Genomic DNA, 12,676 nt, shown 5'->3' with positions numbered 1-12,676 from the left:
AAGGCGCCACCCTATTTTTATTTTATTTATATTTTGTGACGGCTTTCACTAATTTGAGTGAAATTTTTTTATCAGATAACAATTATGGCACAGTTTAAATGCTTGCTATAATATTTCATAAAAAATGATTTAGATTGAAAGATCTAGACCATCCCCATAATTTTGTTGTACAATATTATTTGCGCGCGTTGTATACACAAGTGTTAAAATTTCATTATGTAATTAACCACAGCGCGTTAAAAGAAAAAGAATTACAATATTTCCTTTGAAGTTTCGCCAAGTTTGATAAGAGAGCGCTGAGATCACCAATTCAGAGGAGAGGCCCAATTTTTAGTAATATTATGTGGCGGCTTTCACTAATTTAAATTGTTCTATCAGATAACAAATATGATTCAAGCCCAAGTTAAATGCTTTCTAATAAAATTTCATGACAATATTTTTTTTTCAATGAGATTGACAAATCTCTAAAAAAATTTTTTGCAAGTGTTCAAATTTGAATAATTTAAGACAGCGCGTTCAAAGAAAAGAACTATTTCATTTGAAAATTTCGCAAAGTTGAATAAGAAGCGCTGAGTTGACTAATGCGGAGGAGAGAAGTCCGAACATAGTCCTAGCGACCCTTCCTTCCATTTATTTGCTCTATGATGAAGATTTAGTCGAGCAAATAGCGCCGAAAAACCAACAAATGAAATCGACAATTCAAATCAGTTACAAAACGCTCGCTCTGCAAAGCACTTGCGACGGTTTCATGTCCACTTTGGGAAATAATTATTGAGCTTTTACAAAAAATTTCCAATTTTTAATCTCTAACTCGGATGATCAGAGATTTTCAGTATTTTCCCTACTTTTATTCAAAAATCTTTTCCCGTTTTTAAATTTGAAAACAAAATTTGACTGTTAAATTGATTGAACCTGGTGGCGATTGGCGTCGTTCGGCTGCAAAGATGCATTCTTCTGCGACCGCACCTGGACAGAAGGTACAGGGTTAGGAGAGGGCGATCCGGGGTGTCGCGGGGTTGGAGGGGACAGAGGCGAGGCGGTCAGCAAGAGAGAGAGAGAGAGAGAAGAGAGTGGAGAGAGAGGGGGCGGCCAGTATAAAGAGCGGCGTGTGCGGCGCGCTCATCTTCCTGAGAGCGCCGACAATGCTGACGCTGGTGTCCCTGTGTCTGCTTTTGGCCGCCGGCCTGTTGCTGGTGGCCGCGGCAATGGCCAACCACCTGGCGCGCAAACGCAAGGGGGTGGCCAAGGGGCTGCCGGGGCCTGGCGCGTGGCCCGTGCTGGGCAGTCTGCACCTGCTCGGCGGCCACGAGACCCCTTTCCACGCGTTCACCGCGCTCGCCAAGCGCTACGGCCAAATCTACCAGATGCGCCTGGGCGCGTCGCGCTGCGTCGTCGTCAACTCGTTCGCGCTCATCAAAGAGGTCCTCATCACCAAGGGCGCCCACTTCGGCGGCCGGCCCGACTTCATCCGCTTCCACCAACTCTTCGGCGGCGACAGGGACAATTGTGAGTTATATATTGGAGCTTTGTGCTTTTCACCGACTATTATTTTTCGTTTCGTAATGATATGTTTGTGAAAGAATCGTCCGAGGAGAATAATAACAAATTTAAATTGGGGCTTTCGCGGTTTGGGGAAAAAATTTCTTTTTCAATCACCGCCGAGCTTTTTGTTTTCAAAAGGTGGCATTATAAAAGAGAAATTTTATTTCAATTAGGCCAGCGAAGGATTTTTAAAAGTGTGCAGCTCAGCAAAAGTCACGTGCACTTTTGTGTTCATTTACAATTTTACTGCGGGCTAAGCGAATTCCAGCAACTATATATTAATGGCTTATTAAGACAAAGCTAGGCTAAACATTGTGCAGGAAATTTTAAATGATTTAAATATTATTTCCAAAGGAGCCCTTGCAAAAAAGAATCTGTGAGAAAGGGTGGTTGATTTATTTAAAAATAAAAAATAAATGAGGAATAAGCCTTGGAGGTGTTATAAATTAATGAAGTGAGAAAAATGACGATGATGGTGAACGAACGATCTCTGGGATCTCCCGAGCGTCAAGTTGTTAATGACCCTCAAGCTGATCGTGCAATGACGAGGCTGATTGCAAGTTCAATCTCGCAGGCAAATTTTATTCTAATAGACTTTGCATTCTTCAAGCAGTATAAAATTGCTCAGACTAGATCAAAATCAATTAAATTTTAAAATTGCTTCGCCCAAAAAATTAATAATAAATAATAATAAACTTTAATTAATCATTTTAAATTTTTTTTAAATTTGTTCTTAATTTGGAGAATAATTTTAAATTTGTTAAAACGGGAACAAATTTATTTGATAAAAAACGTATTTCCTAAAAATAAAAAATGAAATCGCCTCGGCATCATTGGACGACATTGAAAGCAAAATAAACAAGGCAGGTACATTTTCTCTCTCTTTGCTCTATACTGGAACACGCAATTATTCTGTCTCAATCGCCACTTCGTTTTCCAAGCGCAAATAAACAAACAGTGACAATTATCAAACTTCCCATTGTTCGTGTCTTTCTTCTTATAGTTAGCCTCGGATCGATCTCATCTGTATTAAGGCAACGCGTTCTCTCTCGGCTCTCTCGTGGTAGAGCGAAAGCGAGAGGAAATAAGACGGTCTTGTTATGTAAGCGAATAGCGGAAAAAATTCGCCCTGCGAGCGATGATAGACTGAGGCGCGCGTGCAGGTGCTGGGAAATGTGGGTGAAGGTGTTTGACGACGAGTTACATATTATAATTAATATCCAGGTCACTGTGCCAGTATAAATGACCATCTCTACCTTGCCTCGCGAATGGAGAACCCTTTTTTAAAATCTCGCCCCAAGGATATGAACGCCTGCATCAATGAAAACTTCATCTTGGTGCTCAATGCCTCGTCTCTCAAGTTGTTTACTCGGCGCTTGCAAAAATAATAAACATGCGAGTTCTCCGCGAGATTATTATTAATTTTTGCATTTTTATTTTGAAAGTTTTGAAAAAAAATTCTAAAAAATATTCAGTTTGATACTTTAAATTAAATAATTTTTCAGAGGAAAGTTGCTCTCACTTGTGAAATTGTAAGGGTCAAATTTGTGATTCGTCAAAACATAACGTTAAAAAACACATTCAGGCATGAGGAATCTCGTTTCACAGCATCATTAAATTTATTGCCTCGACAACCTGGAGCTCACATAACGTTAATTTAAACAGCGCGAATAAAATACTCGAAGTGCGTTCGTGCGATGAGATACTTTCAATTTTACCGTTTACTTTCGCTCACGGTCAAGTTCACTGTGTGTGTTGCCTGCCATCGTCGCCGCGCGGCATTCTTCCGGGTGCCTCCGCGCTGACAGCTCTGGTGGCCGCACAACGTAAAAAAAACAATCTATCCTACGTAAACACAAATCTCGAGAACAGTTAACCGCACTTGCTATTTTAAGTGCGGAATTATATCGTATTGCTTATTCCAGCGGCAGTCTCCCCCGCGCCTCGGATTGCGCAATTCATTTCATAATCCGGTGGTCACCTCTCATAATATGCAAAGACAACAAACAGTATCAAACGTAAAAAGTTTTTCACAGTTGAACCGGCAAATAAATTACTGTCAATATTTGACCATTGAAAATAAAAGGTAAAAAAAACATTGTTGATTTTTAAAATTTGTAAAGAATAATGTTTACAAATTGAAATTGAGCCCAATCCAAATACATTAAAAAATTTATAAAATAATGTTCACCTGTATTAAATTTAAAAAATTAAAATGTTGATTGTTTATGTAATGATAATAAATATATATTAAAATACTAATCTTCACTAATTTTGGCCAGAAGGCTAATAAGCGAGTGTGGTGGAATATTGCAATTAAAAGAAAATTATTTCTTAAGAAGAAATTTTTATGCAAATATTAGTGGAGATTTTTATTTTGTTTCCATCATTTTATTTCCTTTGATCTGCAATTTATTCATGTAGCAGTTGCGGAAGGAAAAAAACGCCAAGATTGATATGTTGTTGTTACATAAGAACAAATTGTTGCAGCTCTGGCTCTGTGTGACTGGTCTGACCTGCAGAAGACGCGGCGCCGCATTGCCCGCTTTTACTGTTCTCCGAGGTTCGCGTCTCCGCAGTTCAGCCAACTTTCTGCCGTGGCGGGCTCGGAAACGGCGCGACTGCTGCAGCGGATCCGCGCGCACGGCCCCGGCGCGTTGCACGTCAAACCCCTCATTCAGGCCACGTGCGCCAATATGTTCGCCAACTACATGTGCTCGATGAGTTTCGACTACGACGACGCCGGTTTCCAGCAAGTCGTGCAAAACTTTGACGAAATCTTCTGGGACATCAACCAAGGCTACGCCGTCGACTTCTTGCCCTGGCTGCTGCCCGTCTATCAGGTAAGAATAAAAACGAGATTTGTTTTTTGAAGTTTTCTCTCTCATATAATATAAAATATTAATTACCGACTCGCCAGTTTCTGTGGGAACTCAGTCAGAAGTGTCTGTTGCTCTTGAAACGACCTTTCCGCTTAGCGACTGTGCCAAAGATTGAAATTATTTAGATTTGGAGCGTGGGAGAGAAAAACGTAATTGCTTATTTTATGTCTTTCTCAGAGGAGATAACAAGCCTCGGTGGCTTTTCCCTTTTTTTACACCAGCTGAATTCATAAATTTACCGAAAGAGACTCGAAATTGTCATCTCGTTTTTTGCGCGCAGGGTCACATGAAGCAACTGCAGCAGTGGGCACACAACATCCGCCAGTTCATCCTGACCAGGGTGGTCGCCGCGCACAGGGAGCGCATGCAACAGGGTGGCCCCGCCTCCGATTTCACCGACGCCCTTCTGCAGCACCTCGAAAGTGACCCTGAGTTGACCTGGCAGCACGCCATATTTGAGCTGGAGGACTTCCTCGGAGGTCACTCGGCGGTCGGCAACCTCATCATGCTCACCCTTGCTGCCGTCGTCAAATACCCCGAGGTCAGTTTGGTCACCTTTTTAACTTTTATGTCGCTGACCTATTGATTTATTTTTCCATCTTAATTGAACGTGATTTGGTGAAATTTTCATCAATTTTGGTCGGGAAATAACAAAACAATGTAAAATATAAAAAATTAAATTTTTCCGAAAACTCGAATTTTCTCCCATGTCCCATGCCTCATTGGAACTGAAATATACAAACCAATGGGGCCGTTTTTTTTTTGCAAAAGCCTCACCTTGATTTTTTTTTTAAATTTTAGGTAGGCGCAAAAATCCAGGCTGAAATAAAAAAAGTTGCTGGCGATGGCAGGCCCATCAATTTGTTCGACCGCAGCGTGATGCCCTACACAGAAGCGACTATTCTCGAGACTCTTCGCGTGACCTCGTCACCCATTGTTCCCCACGTTGCCACCGAAGACAGCTCAATCAGCGGATATGAAATTCCCAAAGGAACGGTCGTTTTCCTCAACAATTACGAGCTCAACACTGGCGAAGAGTACTGGAAAGAGCCGGAAACATTCAAGCCGGAAAGATTTGTTGTGGAAGATCAGGTCGTCAAGCCTTCCCACTTTATTCCCTTCAGCACAGGTTAGTTATTTTAATTGCCCCGACTTTTGACAAACGATTAAAACCAAAATTTTCTTTTAGGAAAGAGAACATGCATCGGCTCCAAACTCGTTCAAAGTTTCACATTCGCAGTGGTGACGTCGATTTTGCAGAATTTCGACATTTCCGCCGGCCAAGGAAAAATAGAATTGCCAAAAGCGTGCGTCGCTTTGCCACCGAAAACGTTTTCTCTGGTTTTTACCGCACGGCAAACCATCGCACAATGAATTTTGCTTCTGCGGCGAAAATTGGAGTAAGTGTACAAAAACAAAACACCTCCTCCTCCTCTCTCACAAAATCTGCATTTTTTATATAAGAATTATTTTTGCTGGTATTTTTTTACGGGAGAGAGGAATTGGTTTTTTAATTTATAAAGCGGCTACAAGACTTCCTTCGTATATGATAAGTTGTTGATTTTTAAACTAACAAGGAAACCCTTTCAACACGCAAAAAAAAGTTAACGATTTTTTTACACCAATCGACTCTCCGCGCTGCCCTGATGATCCAAAAAAATTATTTTCGGCCGATCTTAAACGGCCGCTTCGGTAGAGCGGCCGAAAGTTGGCGTTTTTCAACTTATGCAGGCCCGCTTCACTTGCTGTGGAGCTCGACGCTTTGCAATCTTTTCTCGCAGCGAGCACGCACCGACCAGTTCGGCAAGCACACCGCCGGCGGCTCGCTCGCCACTCCACTGCGGTGCATACTTGCTGCGCTCTGCACTAATCGGCTATTAAAAAATATTTCCAACATTCTAATATAGTTTTATTTCATGTGTTAATAAAATGAAAAAATCTCAACTTGAAAATTTTAAACAAATTCGAAAATAATAATAATCTTCTTATGCAATGTTTAATATTTTGTTTCCAAATAAAAAATTACATATGCTATGGATTGCTTTGTTATTGAATAATTATATAATAAATATATATTTTTGCTGTTGCTAATCTCACTAGGTTAGCGGGTCGAATGAAAAAAAATTATCAAAATAAAAATGTGTAGACTGTGCGCTGGGTTCATTCCAGGTGAGGAATGGAAGATATTTGGAGTAATTTCATTCATCGTTTATTACAATTTAAAGTATGCAAAAAATTTCTTTCAATTGAGGGAGCAAAAATTGCATTGTTATTCGACTGCAGGCATCAGTGTGCATATGAAACCTGCACCATGAACTTCGTTTGTGTAAACTCTGTACTTGCAGAGCTTTTATTGATTTGCAAATTTGATTCATCGGATAAAGGTGTGCCTAACGATCGCGAAATCAGTCTAGCCGTTCTGCTATCAGGTAGAGAAATTATTTTTCAAATTAATATTTTAAATCGTCAAAATAAATATTAATTTTGAAATATTTCAGAACTACTTTTGCAAGCATCCATCCTGGAAACGGATAAATTCTTCCAATACCTTTGTATTTTGAATGGCGTGAAAGGTAAAATGTGAATCAAAATTTAAAATATAACTTTAATAAATCCCAGCATAGAGTAAGCCCTTCTTTATATTTATATTTTTTTTTTTTAGATTTTTCGTCTCACAATCAACATCAAGAGCTCCATGAGAATTACGAGCCGCCTGGAAATGAATGTGCGACAGTTGCGGGTTGGATTATTTTTATGAATTTTCTTTTAATGCTAACTTTTAATAATGCTGAAGGAGCTATTATTTTAAAATTTTTAATTAATATTTTGAATTATGCAAGATTTATCAATATTAAAATTTTTTTATTTTCTAGTTACTCACAACCAGAAAACTTTCCACTTCGAGCGCAATGAACGCAATTTCAGGAGACAGCTGTTCCCTTCTTCTTTTGATGAAAATTATTTTGAATGCAGTAAGTAATTTATTTCTTATAAAAATATTTATTATAAAAACAATGTGAATTTATAATAAGAAAATATTGTAATAACTCAGAATTTAAATTTAAATAAAAAAAATTAAAATTAACTCATTTTAAATTTGGTCTCTCATATGCAGGGCTCTCACCAGAACCAACAAACAAAGAAGCTGAAGTGACGTTGCAAGAGGGTGAAGAGACCAGCATGGAAGATGAGAAATTCCAAAATAATGTTGATACGTCTGCTGCCAACTCTGAAGGCAGTGAGTTTATTTAATAATTTTATATAAAAGATTTTTTTTAGTTGTAATTTTGAATTGCATTTCAAAACTAAAAATAATTGGCAATAATTTTTCTTATAATATTAATATTCGTAAAATATTTTAAATTCATTTCAAATATAAGTTTTACAATAACTTCTGTTTTAAAAATTTTAGTCCAGAAAATAACTAATTTAAAATTTGACCTCTCATATGCAGCGATCTTACAAGAATTGGCAAATAAAGAAAATGAAATGACCTTGAAAGAAAATGAAGAGACCAACATAGAAGAATTGCAATTGGAAAATGCAAGGACATCTGCAGAAGATTCCAATTGTAGTAAGTTGATTGAATAATTTCAATTTTACAGGATTTATCAAGGATTAATCAAAAAAATTGGTAGAATTGTTGTTACATAATACTTGAACATTAGTGGCTATTCATTTTTTCCAATTTGTTTGCGCTCTCCATCTAATTAAAGACGCAATAATTTTCCATGAAAACGATTGTTTTGAATGAAAAATGAAGCGTGTGAGAAGAAAGATTTTTAGAAGTTTTAATTTAATAAAATTGCTTTCAAATTTTATTCAATTAATAAAAAATTAAATAGTAGAGTAATTAAATTTCGATTATTTTGTTATTATTTCTTTTCTCATTGTCATAGGCAACAAAGTAGTGACATCAACAGGCTTGGCTGAAATTGAGAATATAAGGAAGAAAAGGACGGTTTTTACAAGAGCAGTCGCACATGAAGTTGACATTCATGACCAAAGTAAATTCACTTATTAAAATTTTATGGAAACAACTTTAATTAATTAAAAAGAATAAAGAATAAATTAGACATTTATTTTTATTGTAACTTTATAAATTTAAAAAAAAAACATAAAAATATTTATATTTATTATTGCTATACTTTTTGTTAATTTTAATTTGTTATCCTAATATATAAATAAAAATTGCAGATGCCTCAAACTGTCTTGACGAAGAGTCAATTGAGTCTGATGCTTTGACAGACGTTGAGAGCGATTGCGATGAATGTGAGCTTGATTTTTTGATTGGTGTCGAGGAGAGCGACTTGCCAAAACAGCAACCTCAACGGCACGTCCTAAGCTATTCCTTAAAAAAGGAAATTGTTGCTCATTGGCAGTATGAGGATAAGTGTGCTGAAGAGAAATATGGACCAAGGCGTGGAACAACTCGAAAATTGTCATCCATGCAAAAAAAGTATCCCAATGCAAAACTATGTATTAGAAAATTGTACCAATGGCGCACTGATATCAATGAGGGAGTAATGTTGAAATCTCATATAAAAGACATTGAATCAGACGTCTACGCCAAATTTCTCGAGTTTCGAGGAGATTTGAAAATCATCAAAGGCAGACATTTAAGGCAGTGGGCAATTGAATCTGCCACTTTGAAACATGGCTTATCCACGAAAGACTTTTGTGCCTCACCAACTTGGTTAGAGAACTTTAAACGCCGTTTTAAAGTTGGAGGAAGAAAAATCAACAAATATGTGACGAGAAAATCAGTCAGGGAAAAAGATGATATTCTGAAAAGCGCAACAGATTTTGTTGAAAATGAAAAAGGCGAGGTCATTCGGGTAGGAAGGGCTTGTTTCGGCAATCTAGACCATGTCGGGATCAATAGGGAGATGCACTCTGCGCGCACTTTAGCAATAATAGGCGAACGAACGATTGAAAAGTGTATTCAAAGCTCAAATAGTATGACTCACTCTTGGACGCTTGTTCCTGCTTGTGATGCAAGTGGTCGGCTATGGGAACCAGCTTATTTAATTTTGAAAGAAGACGGTGGTAAATTCGGAGTAAGAGTGCAAGAAACTGTCCTTCGGCCCGAAAATTTGTTTGTAACTTGCTCATCAAGTGGTAAAATGTTGGGGTCACAAGTGGAGGAACTTTTTACAAATTGCATTTTCCCAAATGTGAAGGGGAAAACTGCGCGATTTTTGATTGACCACTGGTGTGGCTGGAAAAAGAAGGTAAACGAACTATGCAAAATAGCAAAAGAAAAGTTTGGGCTAAATGTGACAATAGGACTCATTCCAGAAGGCACTACTGGAAAAATCCAACCTTTGGATGTTAATGTTAATGGTCCGTTTAAAAAGCTTCTACGTACTATTGAGGATGAAATACTTATGCATAGTATTCCCTTTCCCATCCAAACCCGAAATAACGGCATAAAGTTGATTTCGTTCACGTATCACCAGCTTTGCTCACCCCGATTCGAGTCGATGATAACCTATGCATTTTTTAAGCCTGGCTACATAAGTGAAAGAGGCCCAAAATACTTGACCCCAGTTCAGTACTGCTTCGCACTTTCAACCAAAACCACGTGCGAAATTCCTTTGTGCCAAAGTAAAAAGTTCATTGTGTGCGCTTGGTGCACTTCAAACTTGTGTTTTCAGCATTCCATAGAATGCCTTCACATGTGTGACAATTATTTGCCGTGATTAATTTTGTGCATTGTATTTTTTGTGCATTGTATAAATTGACTGGCGCAAATAATATATTTAAAAAAAACTTACTTCGCTCTTTTAATTTTACCAATTTTTATTGTTTCCAACTGTCAGGACATAATATCAAACGTTTAAAAAAGATAAGATAACAATTTAAAAAATAAAAAAATATCCTATAATTTGATTGGGAAACTTGATTGGGAAAATTGAATTTTTTTTTTTTTTTTGAAATTTAATAAAAAAAATGATATAATTTAATTTAGGGATAATAATTATTGGAGACAATAAAATTATTAGAAAAGAGAATTTAAATTAAAAAAAAAAATTCTAAATTTTCTAATCATTGTAAAAAAAAATAGTGCACATTTTTCCACTCATAAATTATTTGGGGTATTCATTGTCAAAATTATTATCATTATTGATTGAAATTGAAATATTTAACCAAATATTTTTTAATAGTTTTCAGACATCCAAATTATTTTTAATATCGTTTATTTTTCACAATAAAGAAATTAAAATATTGCATGATTTGCATTGCTAAATTAGAGAAAAAAAAATGGGAATATCAATGCTTTAAATTTCTTTTATAAGATTTTTTAATACATAGCCGATTAGTGCAGAGCGCAGCAAGTATGCACCGCAGTGGAGTGGCGAGCGAGCCGCCGGCGGTGTGCTTGCCGAACTGGTCGGTGCGTGCTCGCTGCGAGAAAAGATTGCAAAGCGTCGAGCTCCACAGCAAGTGAAGCGGGCCTGCATAAGTTGAAAAACGCCAACTTTCGGCCGCTCTACCGAAGCGGCCGTTTAAGATCGGCCGAAAATAATTTTTTTGGATCATCAGGGCAGCGCGGAGAGTCGATTGGTGTAAAAAAATCGTTAACTTTTTTTTGCGTGTTGAAAGGGTTTCCTTGTAAGTTCGATGAAATCAAATTTTTTAAAAACTTGATTAAAGGTTATTTATTTCACAATGCTCTCTGCAAAGCATCAAAACACATTCTACGAAACCATTTGGCTTCCATTTATGATAAAAATTGTAAAACTCTGCTTGCACTTGCCATAAAATTAATCTAATAATTTTTCAGTGCATCAAGGCAAAATTGAGAACAATCTTTGATAAAACATTTCATCTTATATATTAATGTGTAAAAACTAACAAGCTCAAACATAAACCTTTAACATTAGCAGAAAAAAATATGACATTAAAAATTGACACTTTAGATTAATTAATAAAAACTTTTGTTATTAAATTATTTCAACAGTCTAAATTGCAATTTTTAATGACACATTTGGATGCTTTGGATGTATTTTAGTGGTAGATTTTTATATACTTATTAAATTATGGGGCTGAAAGCTCCCAAATCGCATGTAAATTTCGTGATAATGTATTTAATTGATCTGCAAAGTAACTCAATTTTTCCGAAGCCAACTCGCTCCATAAGCGACCCTTTCTTTTTCAATAAAAGTGAACACGTTTTTGGCCATGGAAAGAGACGAGTTTTCCTTATTTTCTGGAGCCCATTCGTGCGGGACATAAAGGTGGTGTTATTATGTGTGCTTGCGTCCAGAAGTTTTCCTTCTTTGTGCGTACACATGCCGTAATTTGAGTCAACTCGACAAAAAGAAGCGCTTGCACAAAAAAGGAGAATAGGCGTCTTTTCGGGCGCAGAATTCTCCGAAATGCGTGTGAAAAGACATAAATTTAGGAACTCGGCCGCTGAATTGGCCTGGCTCTCGCGCTATTGTCCGGTGGTGAAAAGAGATGCGGACACGCTTTGATATAAATCACTCAAACCTTTGGGAAAAGAAGGGTGCATTAATAATGGTGCGCGCGAACGCGCTCACTTTTCTCAGGTGTCTATTCCACCTGGCCTTGGCCCTGAAATTATATTATTTTGTGTGAAAGTGAAAAACGACATCGTCTGCTCGCGGGCTGTAAAACAGCTTACACGAGCGTGCCAATGGATCTTTCCACTCTATAATGATATCTCTTTAGTACCTTTTTTACAACGAATCGTCCAAATTTACTTGGCGCTCTTTTGTTGAATATTTGAAGGGCAAAATTGAATTGGTTTAAAAGTAGTGGAATTTTCCTCATAAATTTAAAGGTGTCTCGAACAAAGGTGCAAAACTTTAGAGGACTTTGGATCGCGTTCATTGATGCACCAAGCAATAAAAATAAGTGTCTATTAATAAACCTTATTTGGTATGTCAATAATTCATTACAATTTCAATTAAAATTTATCCCTAATAATAAATAATGGAATTTTTCATTTTTTCTGATATAAAATTATTTCACGTCAAAACACAAATTTTATTAAAAAGAAAAAAAATCAGCTTTCGATTATAGCGATTTTTAATTTAATCAATCAAATGAAAAAAATTTATAAAACTGTTATAGAACAACCAGATTTGCAATGTGCTTTGGAATTACAGACTTAAATTTTTACCGTATTTATTTGAGGAGATTTTTTAATAATATAGCAAATTCCTAAATTATTAAACCAATTTTTTAATTTATTTAAAGGCATAATGACTATTTTTAAA

General features: G+C 36.7%; 2 protein-coding genes across 2 annotated transcripts; both read left to right on the top strand.

Moving 5' to 3' along the window:
- Positions 1-1,133: 1,133 nt before the first annotated feature.
- On the top strand, positions 1,134-5,991 carry LOC132197988 (cytochrome P450 307a1-like). Its single transcript, XM_059621645.1, has 5 exons — positions 1,134-1,506; positions 4,033-4,385; positions 4,705-4,965; positions 5,226-5,553; positions 5,614-5,991. The coding sequence occupies exons 1-5, from the start codon at positions 1,143-1,145 to the stop codon at positions 5,796-5,798; spliced, it is 1,491 nt and encodes a 496-aa protein (XP_059477628.1). The 5' UTR covers positions 1,134-1,142; the 3' UTR covers positions 5,799-5,991.
- A 5-nt stretch (positions 5,992-5,996) lies between these two features.
- LOC132198361 (uncharacterized) lies at positions 5,997-10,129 on the top strand. Its single transcript, XM_059622351.1, has 8 exons — positions 5,997-6,853; positions 6,923-6,997; positions 7,087-7,164; positions 7,298-7,396; positions 7,540-7,662; positions 7,879-7,998; positions 8,324-8,431; positions 8,622-10,129. The coding sequence occupies exons 1-8, from the start codon at positions 6,601-6,603 to the stop codon at positions 10,127-10,129; spliced, it is 2,364 nt and encodes a 787-aa protein (XP_059478334.1). The 5' UTR covers positions 5,997-6,600.
- Positions 10,130-12,676: the final 2,547 nt, after the last annotated feature.

This window comes from Neocloeon triangulifer, unplaced genomic scaffold (genome assembly GCF_031216515.1).
Source record: "Neocloeon triangulifer isolate White Clay Creek 2 clone unplaced genomic scaffold, ASM3121651v1 ptg000012l, whole genome shotgun sequence".
NCBI lineage: Eukaryota > Metazoa > Arthropoda > Insecta > Ephemeroptera > Baetidae > Neocloeon > Neocloeon triangulifer.
The sequence above is the reverse complement of the archived record's forward strand: the minus strand, read 5'-3'. Positions and strand labels throughout refer to the sequence as shown.

Bases quoted from the DNA above. Each gene is read 5' to 3' on its own strand.
- LOC132198361 (XM_059622351.1), top strand. From the start codon at position 6,601: ATGGAAGATATTTGGAGTAATTTCATTCATCGTTTATTACAATTTAAA. The intron at 6,854-6,922 runs GTAGAGAAATTA...GAAATATTTCAG, and splicing joins TCTAGCCGTTCTGCTATCAG to AACTACTTTTGCAAGCATCC. The intron at 7,165-7,297 runs GTTGGATTATTT...TTTATTTTCTAG, and splicing joins TGAATGTGCGACAGTTGCGG to TTACTCACAACCAGAAAACT.
- LOC132197988 (XM_059621645.1), top strand. From the start codon at position 1,143: ATGCTGACGCTGGTGTCCCTGTGTCTGCTTTTGGCCGCCGGCCTGTTG. The intron at 1,507-4,032 runs GTGAGTTATATA...AAATTGTTGCAG, and splicing joins CGGCGGCGACAGGGACAATT to CTCTGGCTCTGTGTGACTGG. The intron at 4,386-4,704 runs GTAAGAATAAAA...TTTTGCGCGCAG, and splicing joins GGCTGCTGCCCGTCTATCAG to GGTCACATGAAGCAACTGCA.